The 26,486-nt window shown below is 40.1% G+C and overlaps 1 protein-coding gene across 2 annotated transcripts; it reads right to left on the bottom strand.

Moving 5' to 3' along the window:
* Positions 1-197: 197 nt before the first annotated feature.
* Positions 198-25,268, bottom strand: RB195_016425 (uncharacterized protein; the record flags this gene model as incomplete). Of its 2 annotated transcripts, none has more annotated exons than XM_064182957.1 (21): positions 220-249; positions 5,554-5,631; positions 5,697-5,831; positions 5,888-6,061; positions 6,179-6,316; positions 6,392-6,523; positions 7,366-7,486; positions 7,563-7,711; positions 7,820-7,900; positions 8,481-8,593; positions 8,731-8,877; positions 8,940-9,107; positions 9,338-9,480; positions 18,284-18,418; positions 18,476-18,594; positions 20,937-21,071; positions 21,498-21,596; positions 22,479-22,655; positions 22,835-22,958; positions 24,922-25,100; positions 25,185-25,268. In XM_064182957.1, 21 exons carry the CDS (start codon positions 25,266-25,268, stop codon positions 220-222), a joined length of 2,661 nt encoding a protein of 886 aa, XP_064038838.1. The 2 variants fall into 2 exon arrangements, with proteins under 2 accessions (XP_064038838.1, XP_064038839.1); XM_064182958.1 differs by having other exon boundaries at positions 8,940-9,098.
* Positions 25,269-26,486: the final 1,218 nt, after the last annotated feature.

Below are 26,486 nucleotides of genomic sequence, written 5' to 3'. Positions count from 1 at the left end.
ACAAAACAAAACGACAACAGAAAACATCAACGTGCGAACATTTTGCAGCAAACCAATGACAGCACTGATCAGGATGACCATAGCGAGCACGAAATGTGCGGAAATTCCCACTCTATGTCTCAGTACAGACATGTTAAGGCATCCGGAAAGTGTCCTTTTTTGGCACTCAAATTTCCATGCCGTCTTTAACGTCGCGGTCAGATCGACGCTCGTGAACAGTTAGGGTGACATTCTGAAGCATTGACTCCCCTAAAGGAATAGATCAGTCAGTTATCAAGTTGTTCATGGACTAGTTATTGTCTCAACTGTTCAAAGATTACATTAACAACTTTTAATTGTCCCCAAATGATTGAAGTTGTCGCTACATCTCCAGAGTAAATCAGGTGAAAAATAGAAGTGTTCTTTAATTAGATCGCGGTCGAAAAATTACCCCAGTGGTTACGTTCATTAGCTACACTAGCTAGCTCGCAGTACGGTGAGATATAAGATTCAGTTAGTAGATGGAAACAACTCAGAAGGATTCAATTATTCTCTGGTTTTCTTTAGCGCTAACCGTACTGCATTCTTTTTCGAGTATTGTTAGGGTATTTCTTTAAATTACTGCACAGAAGTTATAGTAATCTTTCTTATCTACAACTACTAGCAATTTATAAACCATAATATATATTTCATTCTACCTTTACTTTACTATTTTACTCTCTCTCTCTCTAATTGGTCCTACTCCTCTAGCCACAACATTGATTTACTATATACATAGATAATTCCAGCGTATCACGAAATTGAAGTAGATGGGAAATCTGTAGGAAAGTATGGAGTTCGGGGCGTAGTTTACAAATATGAACGTGGCCTCTAATTTACTTATTGAAAAAAACGGCTTGAGAAACGGCGTTCGCTTCTACGAAGCGCCGTAGCACACACTTCGGTTCCCTTAACAAACGGTTCTAAAGTTTCACCTGGATAGAGGTTAGTAAGGAGACCTCCGATCCCTCGCTCACGGGGGCTGAGAGTGCGCAAAGGTGGTGCACTTTCACGCAAATCGAAGGACCAAACACATTTCCCCATGCCGTTCTTCAAGATGATTAGAGAGAGTTGAACGGGGCCACGCTCATACTCGTTATCTACACCTGAACTCTATACATTCTCAAAGGTTTCCTAATAATGTCAGTGTAGTGATACGCCGCCTTCAACATTATTAATGTTATTATTACTTGGCATTTCAACATGAATAAGACGTTGCTTAAATTTCTAGATTTTACATATCAAAAGAATGGAAACATCGTGGACATTATTAGGAACTCCAAGACTAGCGAGTTCCATAATCACTTAAGCTTCCCAGGTTGTCTGAAGCAATTCAGACTTTAAAGGCAAAACAACTACTAGATTGCAGGACATGTAAATAAAAGGAGTATAAGCAAACGTTTAACACCTTCAAAAGCATGGATAATGTGAGGGATAGCAGCTGGACTCTACAAGTATCCATACACGACATTATTTTTTGTAACACAAATAGTATAAGAATTAAATAGTAGAATAAGGATCACTCATTGAGTAACTAAACCCTGTCTAATAACAAAACGATTACATTGCGTTATTAGAATAATTCAAAATGAACCAATGCGTCATCCCTGAGTAAGTCTGGAACTGCTAATTCTTCGGATTTTGTTTGGAATATTGACATCTCATTTCAAATCCAGATAATGCCCTTTCGCCACGTTCCCTTTTATTCCTCATTTCAAAATCGCAATCACTTCAAAGCACGATTTCCCGAAGAACACAAGCTCTGTTTTCTGTCAGTGAAAAAAAAAATGGAATTCAATATAAAGCGAGAAGGATAAGAATATTATTTTGAAATAATTGAAGAATTTCAGCACGATGTGTAGGAGAAGAGACTTTCCGGACACCTTCATATTAATGTCTTCATCAGAGATATTAATCACATTAGTATACTACTCATTCGAAGCGAAATAACGGCGAGTATTGTGCATGAAACAGCTTTCCCCAGTCCACTCCTACTCCTAAATCAACAAAAAGAATCGTGGAATGTGAAAGTGCAAAAAACTCCTCAAGTTGTGATTATGCAGATGGAAAACATCCAACTAATTAAGCTGCTCATTTGACGAGGAGGTATGGTTAGTGTCTTGTTCGAACTTCGAACCAGCTGCATGTGTCAGCATTTTGTATATTGCATTTAAGGACGTTTCGGTGCCTGGAAGAACATTCTATTTAATTGGCGGAGAAGATTTGCGGAGATGAGATTCTCCAGTCAGGAAATGAAGGAAGAAAAAACATGACGGTAAAGAAAAATCAAAACGCGTAAAATACATGAACGAGCCAACTGTGAGTATCCATAACAGCAGAGAAAAGAGCATATGCGTTTGGGTAAATGGGAAGTACACAAATAGATTCAAAGAATATCTAACAGGCGTTGAAAGCTATGAATTCTACTAATAGTAATTGCTTACATCATATGTCAACAGCGAGAAGACAACAAATCATTTGTTGAGAAAGAGAACGAGGCGGAATGATTCTTTTTTTAAGAAAAAATTCTCCAGAATTTTTGCCAGTAGCACACTAATGGTAAGAAAAGTTAGTTTTTGGCCAAGAACTTCTTTTAAATCAATGGCAGATAAAAAAAGAGCGAATTGCTTTTCCACAATAGAACTTGTATTTTAACCTGAATAACAATTAAATGACAATGAAACACGGTCAAACGTGGTGAAGGGACAAGACACTCCCAAATACGACCCCATCCCACCTCTCCCACCCTCCCCTCTTCTTCTTTTTCTTCTTCTTCTTCTTCTTCTTCAAGGTTACTGTGACAGTTCTCTATTGCTACCAATTCAATGGACTGGAAATTTCATGTGTTTCGAGAAAGAAAAATCGGAAATTAGCCGAAGGAGAAATGGAAATCGGTGGCTAACAGGAGTGAAAAAACACCAAATAGTAGAAGAAGCAAATTTGCTGAAATGTTGTTGAAATATTGAAATTGAAATATTTTCATTTCATTCTATTCTATTTTTATTCTAAAATCTATGAAATATCTTTAAACACTGATTGAAGGACATACTACGACGAAAAAAGAGAAGAATCAGGTACACAGGTCGAATTATCGAATTACAGGAACGATGAAAAGAAAAAAATCATTATTCTGTTCTTACAATATGACGACATGAAAATGCGCAAGTTCGACGCCCCGCTGAGCCAAATTTTTGCAAAGGAGTTAGAAACTTGAGACCACTTCTAAAAGATGGAGAACTTAGTTATACGTAGTGTTCAGCAGTTTAAAACTGGATGCAATGCAATTTAATGGCCAAGAAGGATCAGGTTCTGTGCACATTGTTATGTCTGGGAGATCGCAAATAAGTTCGTGATAGGAGGAGCTGAAAATACTTTGAGTGGTCTTCTATATAGAAATGTTTGCACTACAAAAAAGTCATACCGCTGTTTTTGAGACCTTCCAGTCTTTTTTTTTGGAAAATAGATGGGACAAAATTTAAAAATTTCCGACTATTTTTGGATTTTTTCCATCTAATTTTTGAGAGAACCAGACGGTCCGAAAAAGAGAAATTTTGCACATATGTGGTGTGGTATAGCGGTTAGAGGTTCCACTTCCTGCACGATCGATCGGAGCTTCGAATCCGCCCTAGTGCTCACCAAACCTTTCATCCCTACGGGGTCGATAAGTTGCTACCAGACTTGTCTGTGAGGATAAAAACACTGACTTGACACATCGGCTAGGCACAGCAAGTCATTGTATAGGCCAACACGCGTTCCAAAAAACGATTACGAATTCCGATAAAACGCGTTGGCGGATAACAAGTGAATCGATACGAGAGCGACTTTATCCCTTATCCTTTCACGTAATAATTCGTCCTGGTTATCATGTTATCTTTCATTCACTATTCCCCACCGCTTTACGACCCCTTTCTCTTGCAATCCCCTTCATTTACGATTCCCTATGGGGAAATCCTATCACACGCTTGACCTTGCAATAAAATAGCAATCAAATTTTCACATTACAAGTTGAATTAGGAATTCTTCAACAAGAACACTTCAGATTTCATCCTGAGAGGCCAAATCGATTACCAAGAATATCCTAGACATAGCTGAGGCTGAACAGCGGCGCACAAAAATTACATACAGGGTGTCCTTTTGCTACAATCCTACTGGAAGTCTACTCTAACATACAAAGCTGAAGGAAATGGTTCGGTCGTTAAGAAGCAGCACCCATAGGTGGGAAAGGGAGAAGCCGGACCTTCATCAGATAAAGGGGGTCTGGCTCTTGGGGTGCAGCTCAAGTAATGATCTCAAGTGATGAGTGATGAGGATCATTTCACCAACCGCCCAAAAGTAAAGCGGGTTGGAGCATCGGGTCCTACTATCGCGTCTATGACACCACTTGCTTTTCTAACTATTTTGGGACCTTTCCCCCCCAGTTAGGATTTCTAAAAAGGATCAGTAATTCAACGTCAAGTAATTTAAAAGCTTTAGAGAAAATTAAAGCAAGAAAAGAGCAAAACATTCATGAGGAAAATGTCAAAATAGACCTATGTCAGCAAGTCTCAAAAAAAGGTATAATAGCTCTACTACAAGGAAGGAAAGATTGGTAAAATTTGCTCACGTGCGCTATGATTTGGTTGTTGTTTCAACAATGATGCATAGATCTTTCTAACAAGTCGTTGCATTTCTTTGCGACGTTCTAGCTTTCGTTCACTTTGCTGGAACAATACTCTTACTGGCTGTGCATAGAAGCAATATTCTTTCTCTTTCTACAAACAACCTATTTCACATCTGATGGTGCAAACGCTTCCCTGCTCTCAGGACGAAAGGATAGACAAAGTGCGAAATCATAAAACCCGTTGTTAGGAGAAGTTTTAGAGGCGTAACGAAGAGTAGAAAATGTAAGCAGATATTCGATAAATCCACTCACATTGGATTCACGTGCTTATTGGAACATTGATCGTCTGCGCGACCTCTTGTCTTTCTTATCCGAAAACCACTTTTGGTCCGAAAATGTGTTCGAAAATCATCATTTAGAATAGAAAGAGAAACATAGGAGAACATAGACGTGATAGTTCAACAACGAGCACATCATCCTCTAACCAGTAACTACGATATTGCCTTCACAAAAAAAGTGAAAACTAGGAGTTCGAAGTTCAGGGAGTCGATTCTTGATGTCCACATGCGGCTAACACTGAGTAACTTTCAGCGGGTAGGAAAAACAAAAAGAAAAGAAAATAATAGGCTGTGTAAAATCCATTGAGTCAGAAGACTCGAACACAGAAAAAAAAGAGTAGAGCATGAGAAGGAAATGAACTTTAAAAACCACTTGAAAAACTTGATGTTTAAAAAAGGATAGAATAGCTAGAAACCATTCGTGTTCATAAGATGTCCGAGTAGAGGTAAATTCACTATCATGCAGGCATAAGCAGGTGACTCATTGTAAATGTCCGAAAAAGGGAAAAAATGAGAAGTAAGCTGAATGAACTAAAAGAAACAAGCGAAAAAAGTGGGCTAAAACAAGTTCAACATAGGAAAGAAATGATAGCTTGCCTGGAGTTGAGTCAAATACAATGCTCTTTTCGTCTCTATCTGCCTCTGCGATAAAGGGTTCATGTCGTTGAAAGCGACCTGAAAAATAAATCCGTGCTGGGCTGGCTAATATCAGGAAAGAAGAATTATTCACACTTATTTACCTGTGCTAAGGATTTGTAATCGGTTACATACTGTCGAGGTTTACTTAAGCATGCGTGCACAGTACTCACAGTTTTGCTTTGCAAAACCGCGGGTTCACACATCTTCAAGATTGCCAATGCAAAGCGGAATAACGACTAGAAAAAGGTAACAGATTTGCAAAATTTAAGAACAATTGAATGGCAACCTTCACCTTATTTCCTTCATAAAGGAAAACATCAAATATTGGAAGATAGATCTGATGAGGCAACACATCCACACAGCACGTGAGGAACCAGCTAAGTGCGAATAGCGACAGATCCACCTCGAATTGTCGCAAGTGGGCCGCAAGTCGAGGCAACTTCTCGGTGACCAAGTCGCGTAGTACCTTTAGATGAATAGTTGATAATAAAATGTCGGTAATGTTCCAAAGCAAAAAAAATAGATCAAAATAATTTCTGGAATATTTCTATAAGTTATTCTTTTAAGAAGCCGCTGCAAATACCTTTTGATCTGCGACAGCCCCTATAAGATTACTGGCATAATAACCAGGTGGTTGCAGTTCTGTAAATGCAATTAGAAACCAGAATGCATCCTCCTCATCCAGATATAACAACGCCACTGCCGCAATTCTATTCAAACCCTAAAAAACTCGTTTAAATTAAAGCTACGCTTGGAAACACAGAGCGACTAGGATTATGGACAGATTTTATCATACCTGACAGTATCCAATGAGTGTGTCATGATTTCTGTATGCATACAACACTCTTCTTAATTGTTTGACCTTCTCTGAGTCTGGGTCAGCAAACATGCGATTTGCAGGAAGTGTTCTTACAAGATCAAGATCAATCTAAAAGAAACATTACAGGTAGCAGAAAGAAACAGCTTTTGGCCCATTTATAATGTACACAGAATGAAAGACAAATACCCTAAACCGCCAAAATCAAGTTATACAGGTAGCTGGAAAAAAAAAACTTGATGTAAAATTAAATCATTCCATTCAAAAAGCGCATAACCCCACATCATTCCTACAACTCATCTCACCACAATTAGAGCCTCTCTTTTATTTTCAAGAATAAAGATCTGTTTTTTCATCACTCGCGAACAAAAATAAGTAATAATAAAATAATAGAAGCTGCATTAAAAAGGCTAATGTTCACACAACAAAAGATCTTAAAATGAATGAAAAAACTCTCTCACTTTTCCAACTTTTTTAGTGATGGTTTCAAGTAGAAAATGGAATATCTTAGACAGGTCAAAATATTCCAAATTTTCTTTTAAATATTGCTTCAACAGCGGGCGGATGTAGCGTAGCGGTTAGAGGTTCCGTTTCCTGCACGATCGATCGGAGGTTCGAATCCGCCCTAGTGCTCACCAAGCCTTTCATCTCTCCGGGGTCGATAAATTGCTACCAGACTTGTCTGTGAGGATAAAAACACTGACTTGACACATCGGCTAGCCACCGCAAGTCATTGTATAGGCCAGATACAACGATTCGTAAACTTCAACCGATTCTGAATTGAAGTGAACGTGGGGGCGCATCCCAAGCGGATTGCTTAACGCCAGAAACTTAACTTTAACTTTATTGGTTTAACTATGCTTTTTTAAAAACTCTTGAATGAATCTTTTTTTCAAATTCTTTTGAAACAATCTTATCGTACACTAAAGAAACGTGTCACACGTCAACCTCACCTGTTTAATTGATGTGTCGTACACTCCACTCTCTTGTTGAAACAACGCCTTTCGAAGCATACTGCTATAATACCCATTGCCAAACTCTGACAGTTTCTCCTTCAACGTCATCTGTATTAACCTAGAAAACAGGAACAAAATAAGCACCCTGAGCAAATAACTAGCATCTGGCAAACGGTATAGAAATTAACACTCACCCCTTCCAAACTCGAGCTCGATAGGCTTCGGGGATCCCTGTTCGAATCAAATTCTTAAGTTCTTGACTTTCCACTAAAGGTCGTCCTACCCAATTTACAACGAAAGCATCCCAAGATTGGAGCCACAACATGTTTTCTCTGCTTTGTTCCTAAACAACAGGAAGAACTGACAGAGAAGAACTGACTGACAGAAATTGATGCGCTCGTCTTGTAATGTTAAGAAAAAAGACAAAAAATCCGACCACAAGAACACTTACCAGACGTGCAGCTTCCAGACTTTGTGCGCTTTTATCAGCACATTCCGCAGCCAGGTCCAGTAAATCACCGTTACCGCAAGCCTAAACAAACATATTTGTACCAAAGCCTAAACAGCCTAGCCTAAACATAGCTCTAACGCTTAAAAGAAACCAAAATTTAAGATTCGGAGACTGCAAAGACGTAAAAATAGCACCAGAAAAGTAGGCTTTCGACGAAGTTAGTTTGGTAACCAAAACCAAAAATATCGGTCGATGCTGATTTTCCGGATCTTTATGTATTAAAAAAGATTAGGAAACCAAAATGTTTCTTTAAGATTATGTAGCGCATTTAAGCTATAGCTACAGCTCCAACTACGCACTGTTAATGAGTGACCACAATGATAATAGGACGAACCACAGAGAAAGTATCTTCCGTAAAAGGATTCAGATCACCTATGAATATTGATAAGCCACATATTAACAATAGAGCTATTCCTAAACGCTAAGATTTCATTGAAGAGGTAGATAGAAAAGAAAAGAAAAGAAAAAATTTTTTAAAAAGACACAGAAGATTTCTATGAGTAGTAACATATACTTGTGCTCGGCTTCCAAATAGGAAATATCACCGGAAGGAAGTTGGAGAAGTTAGAAATAAGCTAATAGTTACTCTAGTAGATCTTACTTGTTCTGTTCGACCCTTCAAGTAGAACCCTAGTGCGTCGGTTTTATCAAGTGAATCTCGAGATGTTCTGCAAACTTCGGCCATCAATTGCTGCAGCATTCCTGGTTCCATCACTAAATCGAATCGGATTCATTGTGAGAGACTCTTGTTCAAATACCATCAGTTCAAAACTTAAGCGCCTATTTTTCAACTAAAACCATTCAAATTTACCAACAGTTGCTATTAGCTTCTCATAAATAGCAAAGCTCACTTATGCTTGGTTTTTCTGGCGATTTGAAGTGATTCAGCACCATAAGGTATCGACTTTTCATCTGGTAGTAGCAACCTTCCACTTCGGCAAACTGTCGTTGCCATCCGCGTTCTCTTTCCTCCAACGATCGTACCATTTTGTGTAGTACTGTTTGGGAAAAAGGTTGAGAAATGTTCGCCAAAATTTCTGGATTGAAGTCCTGCACTTACAGACAATTTCTTTGTTTAGAAACTCATTCTGCGCTCTGTAACCCTCGACTAGGTCTCGTAGTTCATTGACATCTCGGACATTCTGCTCCTCAAACACTGCTCGCTCCGCCTCCTCACATCTTTGCACCGACTGCGACTCCAGTTCCATACCCTCTTCAACTGCAAGTGCTATAACTGCGCATTTTCTACTAGCAAACAAAATAAACAATTTCGGGTATTATATTGAGTATTTCAAAAAAAAAGAGAATGAAGTAAATTTCGAAAAGCGAAAAAAGACAAGAACGTGTGGGTACGTATATCGAGATATATTGTGGATGCAACCATGGGGATGCAAAACTACGCAATTTCATTTAATATTATTAAACAAAGCTGCAAAAATAAACAGTCATTTCACTAACCATTTGGTATAGAGCGTTCCGAGGCGGATCCTCCACTTCCGTTCTCTTCACACATCTTCATCAACATTTCCTCCTTCTTCCTGAGATTATCACGAAGGACCTCGACCGATTCGTTGAGTTCAATTATTTGCGCATCTTGTGCGCTGAAATAGGCAAAATTTCAACTGAACAGAAAGGTGTTTTATTCAATTTCTACAACTTCAGCCCGACATCACAGAAGTACTTTCAAATGGCGACTTTCTGCTACTGTTTTATTGTTGCAATGATCTCGTGCACGTTGATTTACCTCATGCAGAGTAAGCAGCACGCAAGCTTCGATTCCTGACAAACTGTCTTCTTTCTAAGAAATTAAATTCCTTGTAAAAATGGAGTTTTGACGTCTGAGAGCAGGTAATGAGCTGTGTGAAGTTCAGCAGCTAGCAATAACCTTACTAGAACTAGTCTGGGAGCACTTGCTGGGGAATGGCTGCAACTTTTCAGTAGGTAAATGTCAGAAAAAGAAATGAAGAGGAAGAGAGATATAAATCACAGAGTGAGGGAAATAGGGAGAAAGGAGGAAAGATTAGTAAAAAGAAAGACAGAAGGGAAGGAAGAAAAAAAGGAAGAAATAAAGAAGGAAAGAAAGAAAGAAGGAATGAATAAACGAGATCAGGAAGCATAAAAATAAGGAACCAACAAATATGATATTTCGTCATGATTGAAACAGCTTCTGAATAAGAAGCGTCAGGGAAACGTTGTCCCACAATGTGGAAAGACAGATGGCAAAAATTCGGTGAACAAAACCGCTTACTAGATCAATAAAAGTTGAAGGTTAATATTTGAAAAACAAATCAGATACAAATCTTAGATTTGCTCTGAGAAGCAGCATATGAAGATTTGATACGACAAAATAGGGAGAAAATGCATGCGACACTAAGCTCAGTACATATGATACATGCTCAAAAAGGTTTGGACTTATCACCGAGTTTTGCGATGAATTATTCACAGTGAAACCACAAAACGACTAGGATTCAGTTTGAAATCGCACTGGATAACATTTTGAAATCTTTCTAGAAACGTGAAAAAGCAGCTCGATTCATTGTGCTTCGAGCAATACATACGACCAGTAGTGGAAAAGGAAAATAATCTGCATAGAGCCTCACTACTATTAGCTACTAAAAATAGCATGCATCGACAGAAACTCGATAATCTACTAAAGGTATGACGTTCTTCTGTGCACTGACTACCAGTAAAACACTATTTCCAAGAAAACCAGTTCTCTGAGTCATAACCGTGGTTACAAACATTTCGGTTAAAGCCTATTCCATTTTACCCATTACACTTTTACCCTATTCAATTCTACCATTTCACTAACAATTTCCTTCTTGGGCTTTTCATATTCAATAGGACAGATGATGCAGACGCCGAGAAAATACCAAGAAACAAGGAAAAAGAACCGCTCTCATAATTCTCCACACTAACCAATTCCAAGAACAGAAGTCAGAAAACTTGTACATATACTGGAATGCATTTTAAGCGCTAGAGAACTCTTAGAATATAGTACATGCCTAAGTAAATGCTCTATTCTAAGCTCCGATAGCAAGAACAAGCGTAGTCGCCGTTAGACATAATTTTTCTTTGGTGACGGAGACGCGCCTACTGCAACGTATGTCCTTTCTTGGCTTGAGTCACATTCTCTTCATGTTCTGTTGAGCAGAAATCAAATATATACCGAATTTTCTATACAAAGGAAGCTGGGTACCTGCACCACTTTCAATGAGTTTAATATTCGTGATGAGGATGCTCCACTTCAACCTGCTTGTTTTCAAAAAAATTCTATTCCCTCCTTGCTGAAAACCGTGGAACTTCTCCAAGAATATGAAGTCATTCCTTAGGAACTCCCCAAACTCAAAGAACTCAAAAATTCATCCCCGAACAACCTCTCCGTTGGAAGAGCAGAATCTTTGTTTAAAAAAAGCATCAACAATTTCAGATTGCATGATTATTCTTCTGTAAATGTGCATTTCCTCATTCCTCATATTTCAGTCGCTTTTCTGGACATTTTCTGGATATCTGCCAATGTAAGAATGTCTCGCCTATTCATGAATGACGCATACGTACAAAAAACTGCTTTCATGTCATACTTGTAGCGAAAACGTGGGGAAACAGTGGAACATCCATGATTTGGATCCAATAATTGTGATAACAATAACTTAATGCTCAGCAATAATCAACCTGCTCCTCAACACCTTACCTCCACCCAAGAACAATTTCGATTCTAATGGTTCACACTATCAGGATCATGACGTATCAGGATTCTGACGTAGATGTTACGTGCACCATAACAGAAGAGTTCACCCGTTGAACCAAGTTCTCTAGCTCTCCCTACATGTGGGCCACTTCAACACGCAACCAATGACGAAACCTAATCTGCCCTGAAATGACTGAAGACGGGGACTGCTACAAGTCTAAATGATCCGGCGGAAGAAGTGAGGAGCAAAAGCCGCTGCACCTCGTATCCTTCGAGCTGGAGAAAGCATTCGATTGCGTTCATGAAGAGATCTGGTACGCTTTACAACTACATGCTGTCCCAGAGGAGCTAATCAGATGACTCTTACCCTCCACACTGGCGCACGAAGTCAAGTGCAAGAAAATGTCGCCAGAATTCCTCATTTCTGTTGACCTGCACAACGCCTAAATCCACTCCGATCTTCGTAATCGTCATAGACACAATAATCTCACAATAATGCAAACTACTCTACATAGGTGACGTCATGCTGGCGTCTCAAGACAAAGTAAACGAGAGCAGAAAACAGAAGTATGAAGTGACAGGTTAGCAGGGTTAGGGTACACCTTTCAACGTCAAACAGGCCGAGTGCATTAAGAATGACACATCAAGACTGGCGGACCTTTCAAGAACCGCCGATTTTAAACATCTTGCTTCGATTTTCACATAGGACTGCAGCCTTGCACAAATGAGATCACCGCTCGAGTAAATGCTGCACTGCTGAAGTGGCGACCAACCACGTTCAGGAACCCCGGAGAACGGAAGGCCTGGCCGTTTCAAGGTATACAGAAATTCATTCGCCTTGGTCCTTTGGTCGAGTGTCGGCTCACAATCAAAGAAGTGGAGCATTGTCACGAAGTGATGGAAAGAAAATGCTGCGATGGACGATTGATGTCACTTCTCCGTAGGATGCGATCACACGGAGATACCCGCAGGAGTAGGGATGGCGTGAGTCTTACAGCCAAAAAAATGAGTGAAAGTTGCCTCCAACGGTCACATCCTACTAAATAACTACACTACGAAAAGTCGACGTAGAACCAAATGCACCCGAAAAGCGAATAAGGGCGGGCCAAAGAACACAGTGAAATGAAGCTAACAGCGAAAGCAGTGAAAAAAAGTGAGCAGTGAAATGAAATGAAGCTAAGGCATCCACCCTTACCAAACATACGCGGTGGCGAAATGGCGTCATTTACATAGGTGCGATAGGGAGAAGCCGGACCCTCCTCAGGTGAAGGGGGTTCAGCTCATGGGGTGCAGCCCAAGTGAAGGGAGTCCTTTCGTCAACCACCCAAAAGTGAAGGGGGTAATTTCGCCAACCCTCAAAAAAGAAAGTGGGTCCCTTCCCCAACCGTTCAAAAGTGAAGGGGGTCAGAGCACCGGCTTCGACTATCGCATCTATGGTCATTTAGCCAGAAAAGCGGAACGCTTAGAAGAGCGGTGAAGAAGAAAAGGGAAAATTTTCCACTGTAACCATGTGACTTAGAGTAGACATAAAAAGTCCTTCTTGCAAAGAGAAAATGTCAACGCCTATACATCGCACGATTTCACCATTCCAAACGTTTACGGATTCGAACCAGACTAAACCTGGCCACAAAATAAGGAGATTAACAACCTTGACTTGGAGGTAGCGTTAGGAAAAATTCTCGACTTTATAATCTTCCAGAAGTATGAAGAGTTCGGTATGTGATTTTTCGGAAGCGACAATTACAAGAAGCTGAGTGGTAGTGTCATTACCTAGCAGTATCACTGATTTTAGCAATTTACAAAAACTTCGGACATGATTTAATACGAAAGACCCATTCTCGCATTCGCCCGTTCAGTACAATCACTGTGCAAATAAACGTGCAACGCTCCCAACTGATTCCTATTTTTGGACGAATAAACCGATTAGTTTTCAGGGAAATGCTTTCATAAACGTTACTAACAGATTTTAAAAGGTATAACGGATAACAAATATAAGCACTGGCTGACGCAACGCTGCTAACTGGAGAGGATGTGGATGCACCGGAATGTCCCTCATTTTGCTTTATTATGTATTTATGTGTTTTAAATTTTCCACCGCTTTTAAAGGCATCACCCCACGAATCTGAGGTGGTGCAGATTTCAGGTGGAGTATTCGTATACTCGTATACGGGACGGAAGACTACGGAGAGGGGGGTGGTTCAGTCCATTTCTTGCTAATTGCCGTAAAAAACGGCCCGGAAGATGCGGCGCCGCACAAGACTGGCGCGCTCCAATCGAACATCTTGTACAAAATGGTGCGCCAAAACGAATGAAGCCGTATCTTCCGGGCCGTTTTTTACGGCAGTCAGGAAGAAATGGACTGAACCACCCCCCTCTCCGTAGTCTCCCATCCCGTACACGAATACTCCACCTGAAATCTGCACCATCTCAGATTCGTGGGGTGCTGCCTTTAAGAAGAAATTCGCTGAGCAGCAAAAAAAAAAAGAAAACACACACACGCACACACGCAGACTATTATATAACGTTATTATATAACATGATTGTACTAAATAATTCCTCAACATTTCTAATAATAGATTTCTGCCCCTTACAAGTTTCCCATTCAAAAAATGCTTTTATTAAAACACAAATACCGAAGTCGGAAAAAACAGGATAAAGTGAAAGTGTAACAATTCCTAAAAATCCTTCACACACTCAGAAGTGCTTCCAGAAGGTATTCCGCCATTACTCGCTGCAAAATCACGTCCAAATCCATGTTAGGTTACTCTAACCGCTGAAGACTAAATAATGCTGTAGGGCTCTGCGCGAGCTATCGCTTCTAATAGCCAGGGCGGAAAAGCACAGAAGATTAGAGTTTACTATTGGTGACTTTTTTAAATCTGAAACACATGGGAAAACAGTGGATGTGTTTTAGAAGCCCTTTGAGAAGTACGTGAAGGCTGATGATTTTGAAAACTAACTACTCAAATTTTGATCGTTTTTCAAGTTTTCCCATGGCTCTCTCTCCTATGGAATTAGCTACGCAGAATCGATCCAAAGCAAGAGACCTAATTTTTAGTGAGCATGTTAAAACTGGCACCTCGCCAGAAAGAATGGACGCTGACCTACTTCAAATACAGTTTCTTCTACTTCAAATGCAGCGCAGCACGAATCTGACGTGGGTCTCCGCGATAGAAGCTAGGGATGGGACTGTAGCTTCCGGGATCCGATGTGGCTCCGTTCATTTTTCCCTAATCGTCGTTAAGAAAAGGCGCGGAAGACGCCGTTTTTTACGACGATTTCAGCTGCAACGCGCCACCGTTGTGCTCTGCATCCACGTGCGAGCGGTCGAAGATTAATGAGCTCTCTTCACCAACCTGTTCAAGTAAAACCGATTAATAGGCTGCTGAAGGGACCAAAACGTGTACACAGGTCAGCGTACTAACGTATCTCGCAGGAACCAAGTTCCCACGCCGTTTTTTTAATGAACGATTAAGCAGAGGAGAGCGGAACCACGCCGGGTCTCGCAAACTGCAACCTCATCTCCAGCTTTTTCCGCGGATTCCCTGACAAAGAAACGGATTTAGCAGCTTAAAATGCTCGAACATGAGGAAGTTTGAAAAAAGCTGCTTGCATAATGTGAAACCTATTTGCCCCCATGGATTAGAGTTTGGAGGATTTCAAATGATTTTCACGGGACAGTAGCATACCAATAGACTGACGCAAGTCGGACTTTGATCTGCTCGAAGCAATATACACAAATCACGAAAACTGCGAAATTGAATAATTGTGAATCACTCACTTCCACAGCTGATCCATTTTGTGTGAAGTGTCACCAAAATTCAGCAAAAAAGACCATTCAACGCGCTACAAGCATCGAAATTTAGGACATATACAATAGCGGCCAAAAATCAATCGACAAACGGTTTTTTGAGAGCTCCTCTCCTGAAATTCCTCACTGGATCATCCTCAAACTTGCAGAAAATGTGTCATTTGGAATTAGAAACTTATTCTGAAAAATAGGTTTTTCAGTTTTTCAAAACAGTATTAGTCCTGAGAAAGCAAAGTAAACCTACTTTTCAGAATAAGCTTCTGATTCCAAGTGACACATCAGTGCAAATTTGAGTGATTTTCAGAAGAGAAAATTTCAAAAAACCGTTTGTCGATCGATTTTTGGCGGCTACTGTAGCAACGTAGAGTGGTTTCAAGTATAGAAAAAGAGTGGATCAATGAATAGCTAACTCAAAAGGATTGGAACAATTCATTATGAAACCAGTAAATCAATCGTTAAGCTTCGCTGCTCGGATGAAAGCACCGTTGGCAGTCGATGGATTGGTGCATTGTCGGGGTATGGCTGTGATGACGATGATTCATCAGCAATTCAGTGAAACCGTTTAAAACTAGATGAAAAAGCAATTCACCATCGGCATCAAAGTTAGGAAAATACTGGGATGAACAAACGGCAAAAGCTTCTCGGATTCTCTTTGCGCACTGCAGATCAAATCCTACATATTACGCACTTAGTGGTAAAACAGCTGCAGTTGAATTCGTTTCAAAATCTTGACGCAACGATTTTCGCATTGAAGAAGCCTACTTCCTAAGTTTTTTTTTTTTTTATATCTGGCATTGAAAGTAGGTTTAGTAGAGAAATGAAGAAAAGTATTGAAGCTAGTAGAGCTAATCTTCCAGCATTTGGAAAACTTGATGTTTAAACAATTGTAGAGCAATGTTTACCGTTGTTTGGTTGCAGCCTTTCAACACCGACTAGTGAATAATTTACTAGTAAAGACTATGGTAATGCAATTCCTTCGTATTCACAACACTAAATACTTACGCTCAACCTTCCTGCACTTATTCGGTTGGTACAGTCATGACCTAATTTCCCAAACAGGATATTGTGTAAGCAGCAGTACTGCACTTTGTGGTAAGTCGGTGTCATGTGACTTTTATTCGCTACGTCTCATAGGTGCGCACCTGGAAGCCACTGTATGAAACACAGGGTGAAACTAGTCTAAGTTCAAAAGCGCTACGTTTTCCTCTTTTTGATCACTCATTCTTTATGTTGCAACAGAATTAAAGTGTAAATGAAAAGAAAGAAGATCAAGAGGAGGGGACAAGATACACCTTCGAAAATCGTCTTATGTTAAATAGATACTCTAACATTCATTCTATTCCTGTTATAAGTTTTGATTCTAAAGAGCAACAGAGTCGTCTACAAAAAATTGTTCTCAGAAACATTTAAAAAAATGGAAGTGAAACCATAGGCGACGCCTTTTTCTAATGATATCCATTTCATTTGGTTGATTTCCTGACGCTATACTGGTGCAACACTACTTGCTTGCGAGAGCTAGACAATATTCCAGACAATTAAGAATATTTCCAATCCTAGGACGAGTGGATATGTGTGTAATGCATTTATTCGCGGACAGATAATGGATAGAACTATATCTATCCATTATCTGTCCAGCAAAAATTCAAATAATTAATTACAGCTTTAATGAACTAGGATGCACGTCCGTGTTCATTCAGGTGAAGTATTCTATTCAATTTAAAATCGAGAAGATAAAAATAGATACAGCTGGGAACACAGTCTTTCACAGCTTGTATTTGTCGCAATTCATCAAAATAATTAGTGCATATGATGAGTACTTGAAGGCATCACCCCACGAATCTGAGGTGGTACGGATTTCAGGTGGAGTATAAGGGATAGTAGATTATGGAGAGGAGGGTGAGAGATGAGAGTGATTCCGTCCATTTCTTCGTAACTGCCGTAAAAAAACGGCCCGGAAAAAGCGGCGCCGCACAAGGCTGGCGCACTCCAGTGGAACTCCTTGTAGGAAAAAGTGCGCCAGAACGCCCGAAGCCGCAATTAGGAAGAAATGGACGGAATCACTCCATCTCCATAATCTACTATGCCGTATAAGAATACTTCACCTGAAATCCGTACCACCTCAGATACGTGGAGTGATGCCTTAAATGGACGTGTAATGAAAGGCAAACTAGAAATACTAATAGTTCAGAAAACGACGATATCGGTACACGTAGAACAATTGCTAATCAGATACTTTCACGGCACTGTGGAATTAGGCAAAGACTGATCGAAAAAATTAAATAACCAAAAAAGAGACTATTTTTTCAGGTTTCTCTGCACACCATATAACAATATGGAGATGACTGTTACGGAACTGAGTTGTTCCCCGCAAAAGAGACGTACTTACCTGACATAAAGAGAAGCTAATCAATACTATTTTCAAGAATACCAAATCAGAATCTAAGACTAGCTTCTATTCTTCATTCTATTCTACTACAACAATATTACTATCACAATGAACATATTAGAGATAGATATATGGAACGATATATATCAACGTACTCATTGAGCCATTCCTAATGTTCGAAGCAAACAGGCAAATTTTGGAAAGAGGCCTTGAAAGTCTATCAGAAAGAGGGAGAAAAATGTTGGAAAAAGAGGTAAGTACACGTTCAAAAGACCTTTTTTTTCTACATAATTTTCAAAAATAAAGGAAATCCAGAACACCGTGTTATTTTTAGGATGATCAAAAGACCTCCTCTTCTGTATTGAATATACGTATGGAACATTGTATGCGTAGGGAGACACTACAATAGGTGCAGTTTCACGCCCACAGATAATTTTGGACCTTTTCAAGTGAAACATCGTCTTAAAAGGCTTTTCAGTCCCTGGTTTGATCTATTGTACCGAACATAGTCTCTCCTACCTAATCTCCGCTTGCAAATCCCTTATTTGGCGACATCTCTGATTATTCGAGAGTTGAAGATCCGTGATCTCTGTTTCCTTAGCCAAAAGTAAGGCCCTGACGTCATCGTCACAAACTAGCGACTGTATTCTTTCCCTTAAAAAAAGTTAATTCAAAACCATGTCCTATGAGATTGTACACTTCATAACCTACAAAATGTCATTCTGATTTCTCGCTACTAATAATCCTCGTTGGAGCTTCTCTACAGCTTCTCTTAACGCGGCATTCATATCTTCCAGTTCAACACATCTCGCTATCATTGCTTCGGTTTCCTAAATCTCAGAATTGAAGAAGAGCAAAAGGTAATGGAATAATCTCTGACAATCATACAGAAAAATCCCAATGATGTTCCGCGTACTTCCATAAATAAAAGAAAAACTGTGATTTTCAGCAAAATCGTCAGTGTTTCCATGCAACACTTATTAAACAAAAGAACCCGAATGTTATACATGCCGGATCTCCTCTGTCTCATCACACGGAGGTGAGGAATCACGGTGAAAGAATAGCTAGGCTGTGAGCATGCAATAGGTCAATATGTTCTTAACGTATCCCAACTAGTTTTTTTTTTTTTAAGGCAGCACACCACGAATCTGAGGTGGTGCGGATTTCACGTGGAGTACATGTATACGGGGTCGTAGATTATGGAGACGGGGGTAGTTCCGCTCATTTCTCCCTGCATCACTGCAAACAGCCGCCTCCAGAATGCTGTTTTGTACGACGCCATCTATTGCAACGCTCCACCCTTTGCGCCTCCTCCGCCCTGCGATTCGTCGGAAATCAACGCACTGCCCTGATAGGCAGCAATGGACGCTATGTGTATAAGGGTGACGTGCAGCAATAAAAGGCAACGCACTAAACAACATTCAGGGGCCGGCTGCAGCAGTGATTCAGGAGAGATGGGCGGAACCATCCCCGTCTCCATAGTTTACGACCCCGTATACGGATACTTCACCTGAAATCCGTACCATCCCAGATTCGTGGTATACTGCCTTTAACCTAACGATTCAAGATTTTCCTAAGAACATGAGATATACTGACAATATGTATCACTGTAATCCTCCCGAGATACAACACATTCACCGTGGTCGAGTACTACAAGGCAAGAGGTATCAACAAGCTTTTTTATCTTTTTGAGCTTGAATCACTCTAGTCATTTGAGGCCTGAGGGAAGGGAACCTTCCAAAATATCCAGCATTTTCAGAACAAAGCACACAAAATAGAGACGAAACCTATGTACAACATCTACCATTATGAACATATCAAATGAAACCAAACAATAGTTTAGTTTAAATAACAGTTAACAAGTTGCTAAAAGTACTACTTAGATTCTAGAATGATGAGACCAAGAAAACTAAGCCTCATTTGGCCAAGACTGAAGACAAGAACCATTTGGCGACATAAAAACGACAAAATCGCCTTTCGCTGAATTCCTCTCTGAAGTTTCAAAGCATATGTTTGTGCAGTTTGTTATCTGAATCATCCAGCATCTACGAAATATTTGCTGCAGAACGAACAATTCTATCCTTAGATTTTTTGAGAGCAACTGAGAAATTATAGGAGTTACATGGCTACAACTTGAACCCAAAGCAAATCATAGGTTTAAGGTACCAATTTTTTTTGTAAGGGCTTTTGTCTCTGTGTGAAGCTGAATCTATTCTAATAGTCTGAAAGTTCCAAAGGTCTGATAGTAGAGATCTTCTAAATAATTTTAACAATGTTTATTGAGGATGTTCACAAAACTGCGTTTGTTCCTATGAAGTAGGTGAAACGCCGCCTCCACAACGAACAGTCGAAGATCAGTGAGATCTCCTCCCCAATTAGTATCAGTAAAACCAATCAATAGGCTGCTGAATGGGCCGGATTGAGTACAAGGGGCGCGTTCTAACGTAACTCATAAGAAGAAATACCATTTTTCGTTTTTCAGGACAAGGAGAAATTGGGTGGGGCAAGGCTCATACTCATAGTACACGCCCGAAGTCTATATATTCGTTTATTCAGTTTCGTCTTACGATTTCTTCAAGTTCGTAGTTACAGAACGAAAACGTTTGTAATGCTCAAGAAAGCAATACAGCGAGGCATAAAAGCGTGCCTGAGATTTGACCGTCGGGACTTTTTTTCCGGGTAGTCGTAGCAGAAATCAGATTGGACCAGGACAGTGGGAAAAAGGAATGTGTGTCAAGGAAAGGAGATGAGTGCGTTGTGGCAGATGTGTTGCAGTCACCCTGTTATAGAAGCAGAACAAGAAACGACATAAGTCAGAAAGTTTCCAACCACCGTGACAGGCTTTAAGTGAGAAAATAGGTGGAAAACTTTCGTTGTGGAGTAATAACATCAAGGCCCCAAAATTATTTCTAGGATGAATCTGTGCGACTCTACCAACATCCCGAGAACCCATGTGATGTTTAAAAAATCATGCGAAGTCCGACAGCAACGAAAAAAAAGTGCAATAATGAATGTTCACCTCATTTAATTCATACTGTATTTCTGCACTCTAAAACATATTCAAACTCAACATCAGTTACTGCAAATGCACGCTCATCAATCATTCAGTTTTGTATCACTATGGAAGGAAAGAAGAGGAATGAAAGAGAAGGATTACCACAATGAAAGTAACCTGTTTACAAACTTCGCATTCCTTTTTTATTCGCAAACTCCGTCGTGCCATTTGGAACGCTCTTTTGGGAGCTTCCAGATGTTCATTGGTCTTCTCCAATATGCGCTCCACAACAGCTTCGGGAGATACAATAGCCTGCAAGGTTGTGAAACCCTTACAAAAAAAACCGAAAGAAGACACATAGGGTTGGATGGAAAGAAAAACAGAAAGGAAAGAAAAAGGAACAGAAGGAAAAGTAGGTTGGGTTAAGCGAATAATGAAGAAGAAGGCGAAACATCTGTATTTCCAACTCTGAAATCTGAAGTATAGTTGGGTCAAAACGACATGAAACACGGACCTTTGCGCAAGCGGCCGCGCTCGGAAGCGATGCGGTGGAGACAGTGGTTGGAATCGAGGTGGGACCATGGCGAACAGCAGAGGTGTGTGGCAGTAGCGTGGATCCTTACACGATCCCAACCACTACGCTCCACCGCTCCGCTTTGAGCGCAGCCGCTTGCGCAAATGTCCGTGTTTCATGTCGTTTTGACCCGACTATATATAGAGCAAGGTTCTCAAACCAACCTTAGGCATAGACATGCTGTGTTCATTAAGTTCACCGTTCGTGGTTAGGTAGAACGTTGAGCTTGGTGTTACATAGTTAGCATCCTCGTCGGATTCGGTCTGAACAACAAAATTTATCATCAATCAACAATACAATCAAAATTAGCAAACAAGTGCAGCAGTTACTAAAAATAACTCCTATTTTATTTTCCATTTTTTGTCAAGTTTTGCTTGAAAACCACTTCAACATTTAAGATATGTCCTACTGGAATTTCTTCTGTTTCTCACAGGGAGAATGCCAATAGCTAGGAGATCTAAATGCTGGTTTTAAACTGATCAAAAGTAACAGCATTATTTCACTGAACGGACTGTAAAGATCCTTCCTTCCTGACAGATTTCTTTTAGAAAAAAACAGAAACTCAGTTCAAATTGGAAAGAAAGTGCAGGGACAACGTAACGTTGGATTATTCAGGTTATCATTGGTGAACATGCTGAGATCTTTTCAACGTCCCGTGTACTGTAGAAAAGCAATAGCAGGCAGATCACGATTAGTGATGTTTCTAATGTTTCCATACCTGCATCTGGCGTGGAATTCCTACCTCTCACAAAACAACCGCTCAAAAAGTAAAAGAAAGCAAAAAGGAGGCAGATGATTACTAAGTCAATTTTCTAAACATGTGGTGATTTCTATGAATGAGGGGGTAGAACAAATGTTCCTACTCTCATCCAACAGTAACACACAGGAACACCTTGAACGTTATCTACCCATGTGTTTCAGGAAAAGAGAAGCGTAACTAAGCAACTGACTCTACTGCAATTACGAGAGTTCAAAATGGTTAGCACCGAGAACATTTAAAAGTTCACTTTGATGAAAAAGGATAGCATGATGTCGATGCATATCCAGGCACTCTCCTTAACCAGCTTTCGACATTATCAACGGATCTAAGCATAAAAACTAGGGCAATCCATAACATTCCAAAATGAATAGCTTAAAAAATGTACCCCGTCAATATCGAGTTCGTTCAACAAACTATCCACTCTCAGTCGCCCATCATCTGTGGACGTTGACGCCCCGTCGCTGACGGGTCCCAGTAAGTCGTCAATGAGATTCTGAGCAGACTCCGTTGGGGATGGAACAATCGGCAGAGGGGGTGTTTCGGACGACATTGAGATGATGTCCTTCAAAAGTTGAATACGATAATGAAAAAAAAAACACTACAGTACGTAACACTAAGTTACTGTGCACAGGAAACCCCTCAACACTGTCACAAAGTCGAAAGTTAATCAATAGAGCTAAAAATAGTTTTAATGACAGTTTAGTATTATCATAGAAGAAGAATCATAGAAGTAAATCATACGTGCGCAATCTCATCTTCCTTCACCGCTCGAACACTACGTAGACGAGCTGCCTGCAACACTTGCATCCATTCATCTCGAAGCCGATTTGACGAGCATTCCAAAAGGTAGACATCGTTTCCAGATCTGTATATCATAGAATACAGCGACCTGGAGAAGAGCGCTTCCAGGAGAATAAAAGTACTGCAAAACTTACGAAAGACTCCAATTAGAAAAAAAGTATATTTCAGAATAACAGGTGTGACTTGATTATGGCGGAAAATGGGAATTTGGCGCCGCAGGGTTGTATTGACTCGACGTTTTTTTTTTCTCAGTTTTCGAGCCAACCGATCAATAATACGCCTGGCGCAAATTTTCCAGATTTATGAGTAGAAATGAAATCTAGTGTAATTTCTGGAGACGTGCACACCAGGTCCAAATGACTCTCCCTTAAGCATCAGGGATCAGCCCGGAAAGAATCTACTTCTTTATAATAATTATTTTTCTAGAACCTTTGAGAAATGCTAGCACCAGTCATATGGACTGGTGCTATCATTCTTCCCGTGCTCACCTTTCGTCACTTTTCTTGACCCTTAGCAGCTATATGGCCTCATCTAAATCTGCTTAAACGGCTGCGCGGCCGGTCGCGCGGCAGGCGCCCTATTAGGTCTGGAGCGCGCTAGGTCGTCGCCAGTTTTACCGCGTTTCCGGCTCTTTAGCGGACTTGAGAGCTCCGCTTTGTTAAAGGCATGTGTGCAAATTCGTTCTCATTTGAATGAAAAGAATTTAGAACTTGAAAAGTGAATAGGGGAGCAAGACCAATTCTGTTGTTTACTGTTACCTAGCACAGCTTCATTAAGTTGTTGTTTCTAATAATTCTTCCACTATGAGCAAAGATAGCATATGTGTACTCGATAGCCACTAACGTTCATCTAATAGTTTGCACACTGCATTGTAGGTTACTGAAATGTGTGTATAGCTGACAGTGTTGGTTAGAACATGACGTTATGACTTGTGCTGAGTTTGGCAGGGACTTAGGTAACTCTTACTTCCGCAACTTTCAGCACATATCTTTTGCTACATCTAAAAGTTGTTTGCTTGCAGCTACCCCTTCAATCTCGCTCTTAGAAGTACTTATTTTCTTAGGTTCCTTTTTCGTCTGTCTTTTCAAAAACATGTGAACTTGAATTGTGCAGACGTCTGGAAGATGCTCGCTGAATGGCTATCTATGATATGCTTTTATGAACAAACATGTGCTCTTATACTAGCACACTAGCTTTAAAAGCACTCTTTTGTTTCATACTACCACCATTTTTAAATGTATGGATCTGCTCTGCTGTGGAACTCACAAGTAGTAGAAGGAAGATTCCTTCCATTGTTTTGATAGAAGTTAAAAGCCTTCTATCTTCGAGGCGAATTCTGGGAATCACAGGCCCTCACGCATTTGATGGAGCTGCAGCGAGCCAGCCTGCCGCTGCGCGACCGCCCGCGCAGCCTTTTAAGTAGATTTAGATGGGGCCCAGCTACACTACTTTCTCATCAACAAAAATGGTGATTTGACTTCAAACCGTTATGCGCAATGAACCCTCTGAAATACAGAGTGAATCTCACTTCTTTTTTTCGAAAAGGAGCCCAAAATGCTGCCCTAATTGTCTAAGTCTGCCGCAAATACCAATTTTTAAAAGTATCAGTGCAAGCTTTTACTTCCTCACATGTATCTTTCACATCTTCTACATGTTACAAGCCCGACGTATTCTCATCCAGACACAATACTTCATTCGTAAAAGTAGAAAAATTTCTGTATCTTCAATGATCCGCTACGTTGCTACCTCTACGGTTCCTTTTTTTGCGTAATGACGTCTTGCTACGGTGTTTACACAAAGAAAACTACTGTGGACATGAACCAAACGGAGTTTTCTACTGATCTATGTTATTGATGTTTATCTTGTTCTTCTTAAAATCTTGTATCTTAAGCTTTCAGGAATATATTTTTTTAGAATCTTTGAAAACTAGTCCACATAAAAGTTCTGCTAAAGTCAAAGGGGAAAAATGAACACATAAAGAAAACCAATGTAAATAAAAAATAAAAGCATCGAAATCTTCTCCTTACAATATATGAAATCGTCCAGTTTCACGTGGATCATAGGTGAGAGCCATGCAAACCAGTGCCACTCGCCCCACACATTTGAGTGAGTCCGTATCCTTATACCAATATAAGTAAGGTGAAGAATCGTCCACAACGTACCAATAGCGTCGTCGATTAATCAAACCCATAGCTCTAACTTCTATCTGAACAGTTTTTTTTTCTTTCATGCTAGCGTTCTAGTCGTCTAAAACCATACAAAACAGGTATATAACCAATATTCAACTAACTAGGGACATATATCCCGTTTTGCAAGTACTGCATGCCTTCGGCGTAAATACGTTACTGGAGGATGAGAAGGAAGACGACGTCATTCCCTGGTAGTCGACGGTTCTCACCCTACAAATACGCCAAACAATGCACTGCATCGTGTACTGTGTTCGGAATCGATCAATGTGGCTCGGTAAAGGAAAACAGGAACAGTAGCGATTTAAGCATGAAAGTACAAAATCCGACATACGGAATAAAAAACAGGGAAAATCGAAATGTTTCGAAAACCATGGATTTCAGCAGCAAACGGAATAAATTCACTATTCGTAAATGGAAATAAACGAGAACGCAAAAAAGAAAGGAAAAATTGGTGCTAAAGCGCTCAGTAGCATCGAAATCATAGTGTGGCAGAGGAAACATCAATTCAAAGATTAACAGAGAAAAAAGATGAAATGGAAGAAGTGAAAATACAGAAATCAAATATGATGAAGTTGACACGGCTAGTACACTGGATTTAATTAAATCATCTCTTGATAGTTTTAGCAAACAATTCGCCAACACCAACATTTTTAAGCAATCAATGAATTCCGCAGCCTGCATGTGAAAATACATTTAGGAATAGCAATGCCATCAATTATATTAACAAAAATCCATGTAGACGGAGAGGCACATGGAATCATTCGGGAAAAAAAAAACAATTCCATGCAGCAAGTGGTCAATGTGTGGAACGATCCTCGTTCCCAGTGTGTTTGCGAGCGACAGCTAGTTCTTTGCCGAAAAACAACCTAAACTTGAAAATGAGCCACCTTTCGCCACTATTCAACTGTAAAGATGATTAATCAAATGATGGAAGGCTCCACATTTAAAATACTGGGTAGGAATGAAAAAAGAGAGGCATTACGAAGCTGACAAATTGGAACTAGTAGGCAGACGCATTCCCTTTGCGATAATCAAGGTAACCTGAGAAAATGCGCTCTATTGCAAAGATCGAGAGCAAGATTTGGGTGGACGACGAAAGTAGGAAGTAAAATAATTTGAAAGAAAGGGCTAAATTCCCTCTTTGGCGAGATTTTAGACCGAAGATGCTGCAGCAAATCTCGGAGACACTGAAATCATCATGAATGCATACTTGCTGGGAATGGAAATGGACTAAAATGATGTCTGGCGGGCCTACGTAGCGTGTCGATCACTGCAAGGGGAAAAAGAAATGAGATCAGCTTCACATGAACCGTAAATAGACACTAAACAAACAGTGCGAACAAAAAAAAAAACAAGTGCATTTTAGGTTAACGAGGATCCACCGTTGTAGTAATGGGTTGCAC

Source organism: Necator americanus, chromosome II, assembly GCF_031761385.1.
Source record: "Necator americanus strain Aroian chromosome II, whole genome shotgun sequence".
Lineage (NCBI taxonomy): Eukaryota > Metazoa > Nematoda > Chromadorea > Rhabditida > Ancylostomatidae > Necator > Necator americanus.
This window is presented reverse-complemented; position numbering and strand designations above follow the sequence as displayed.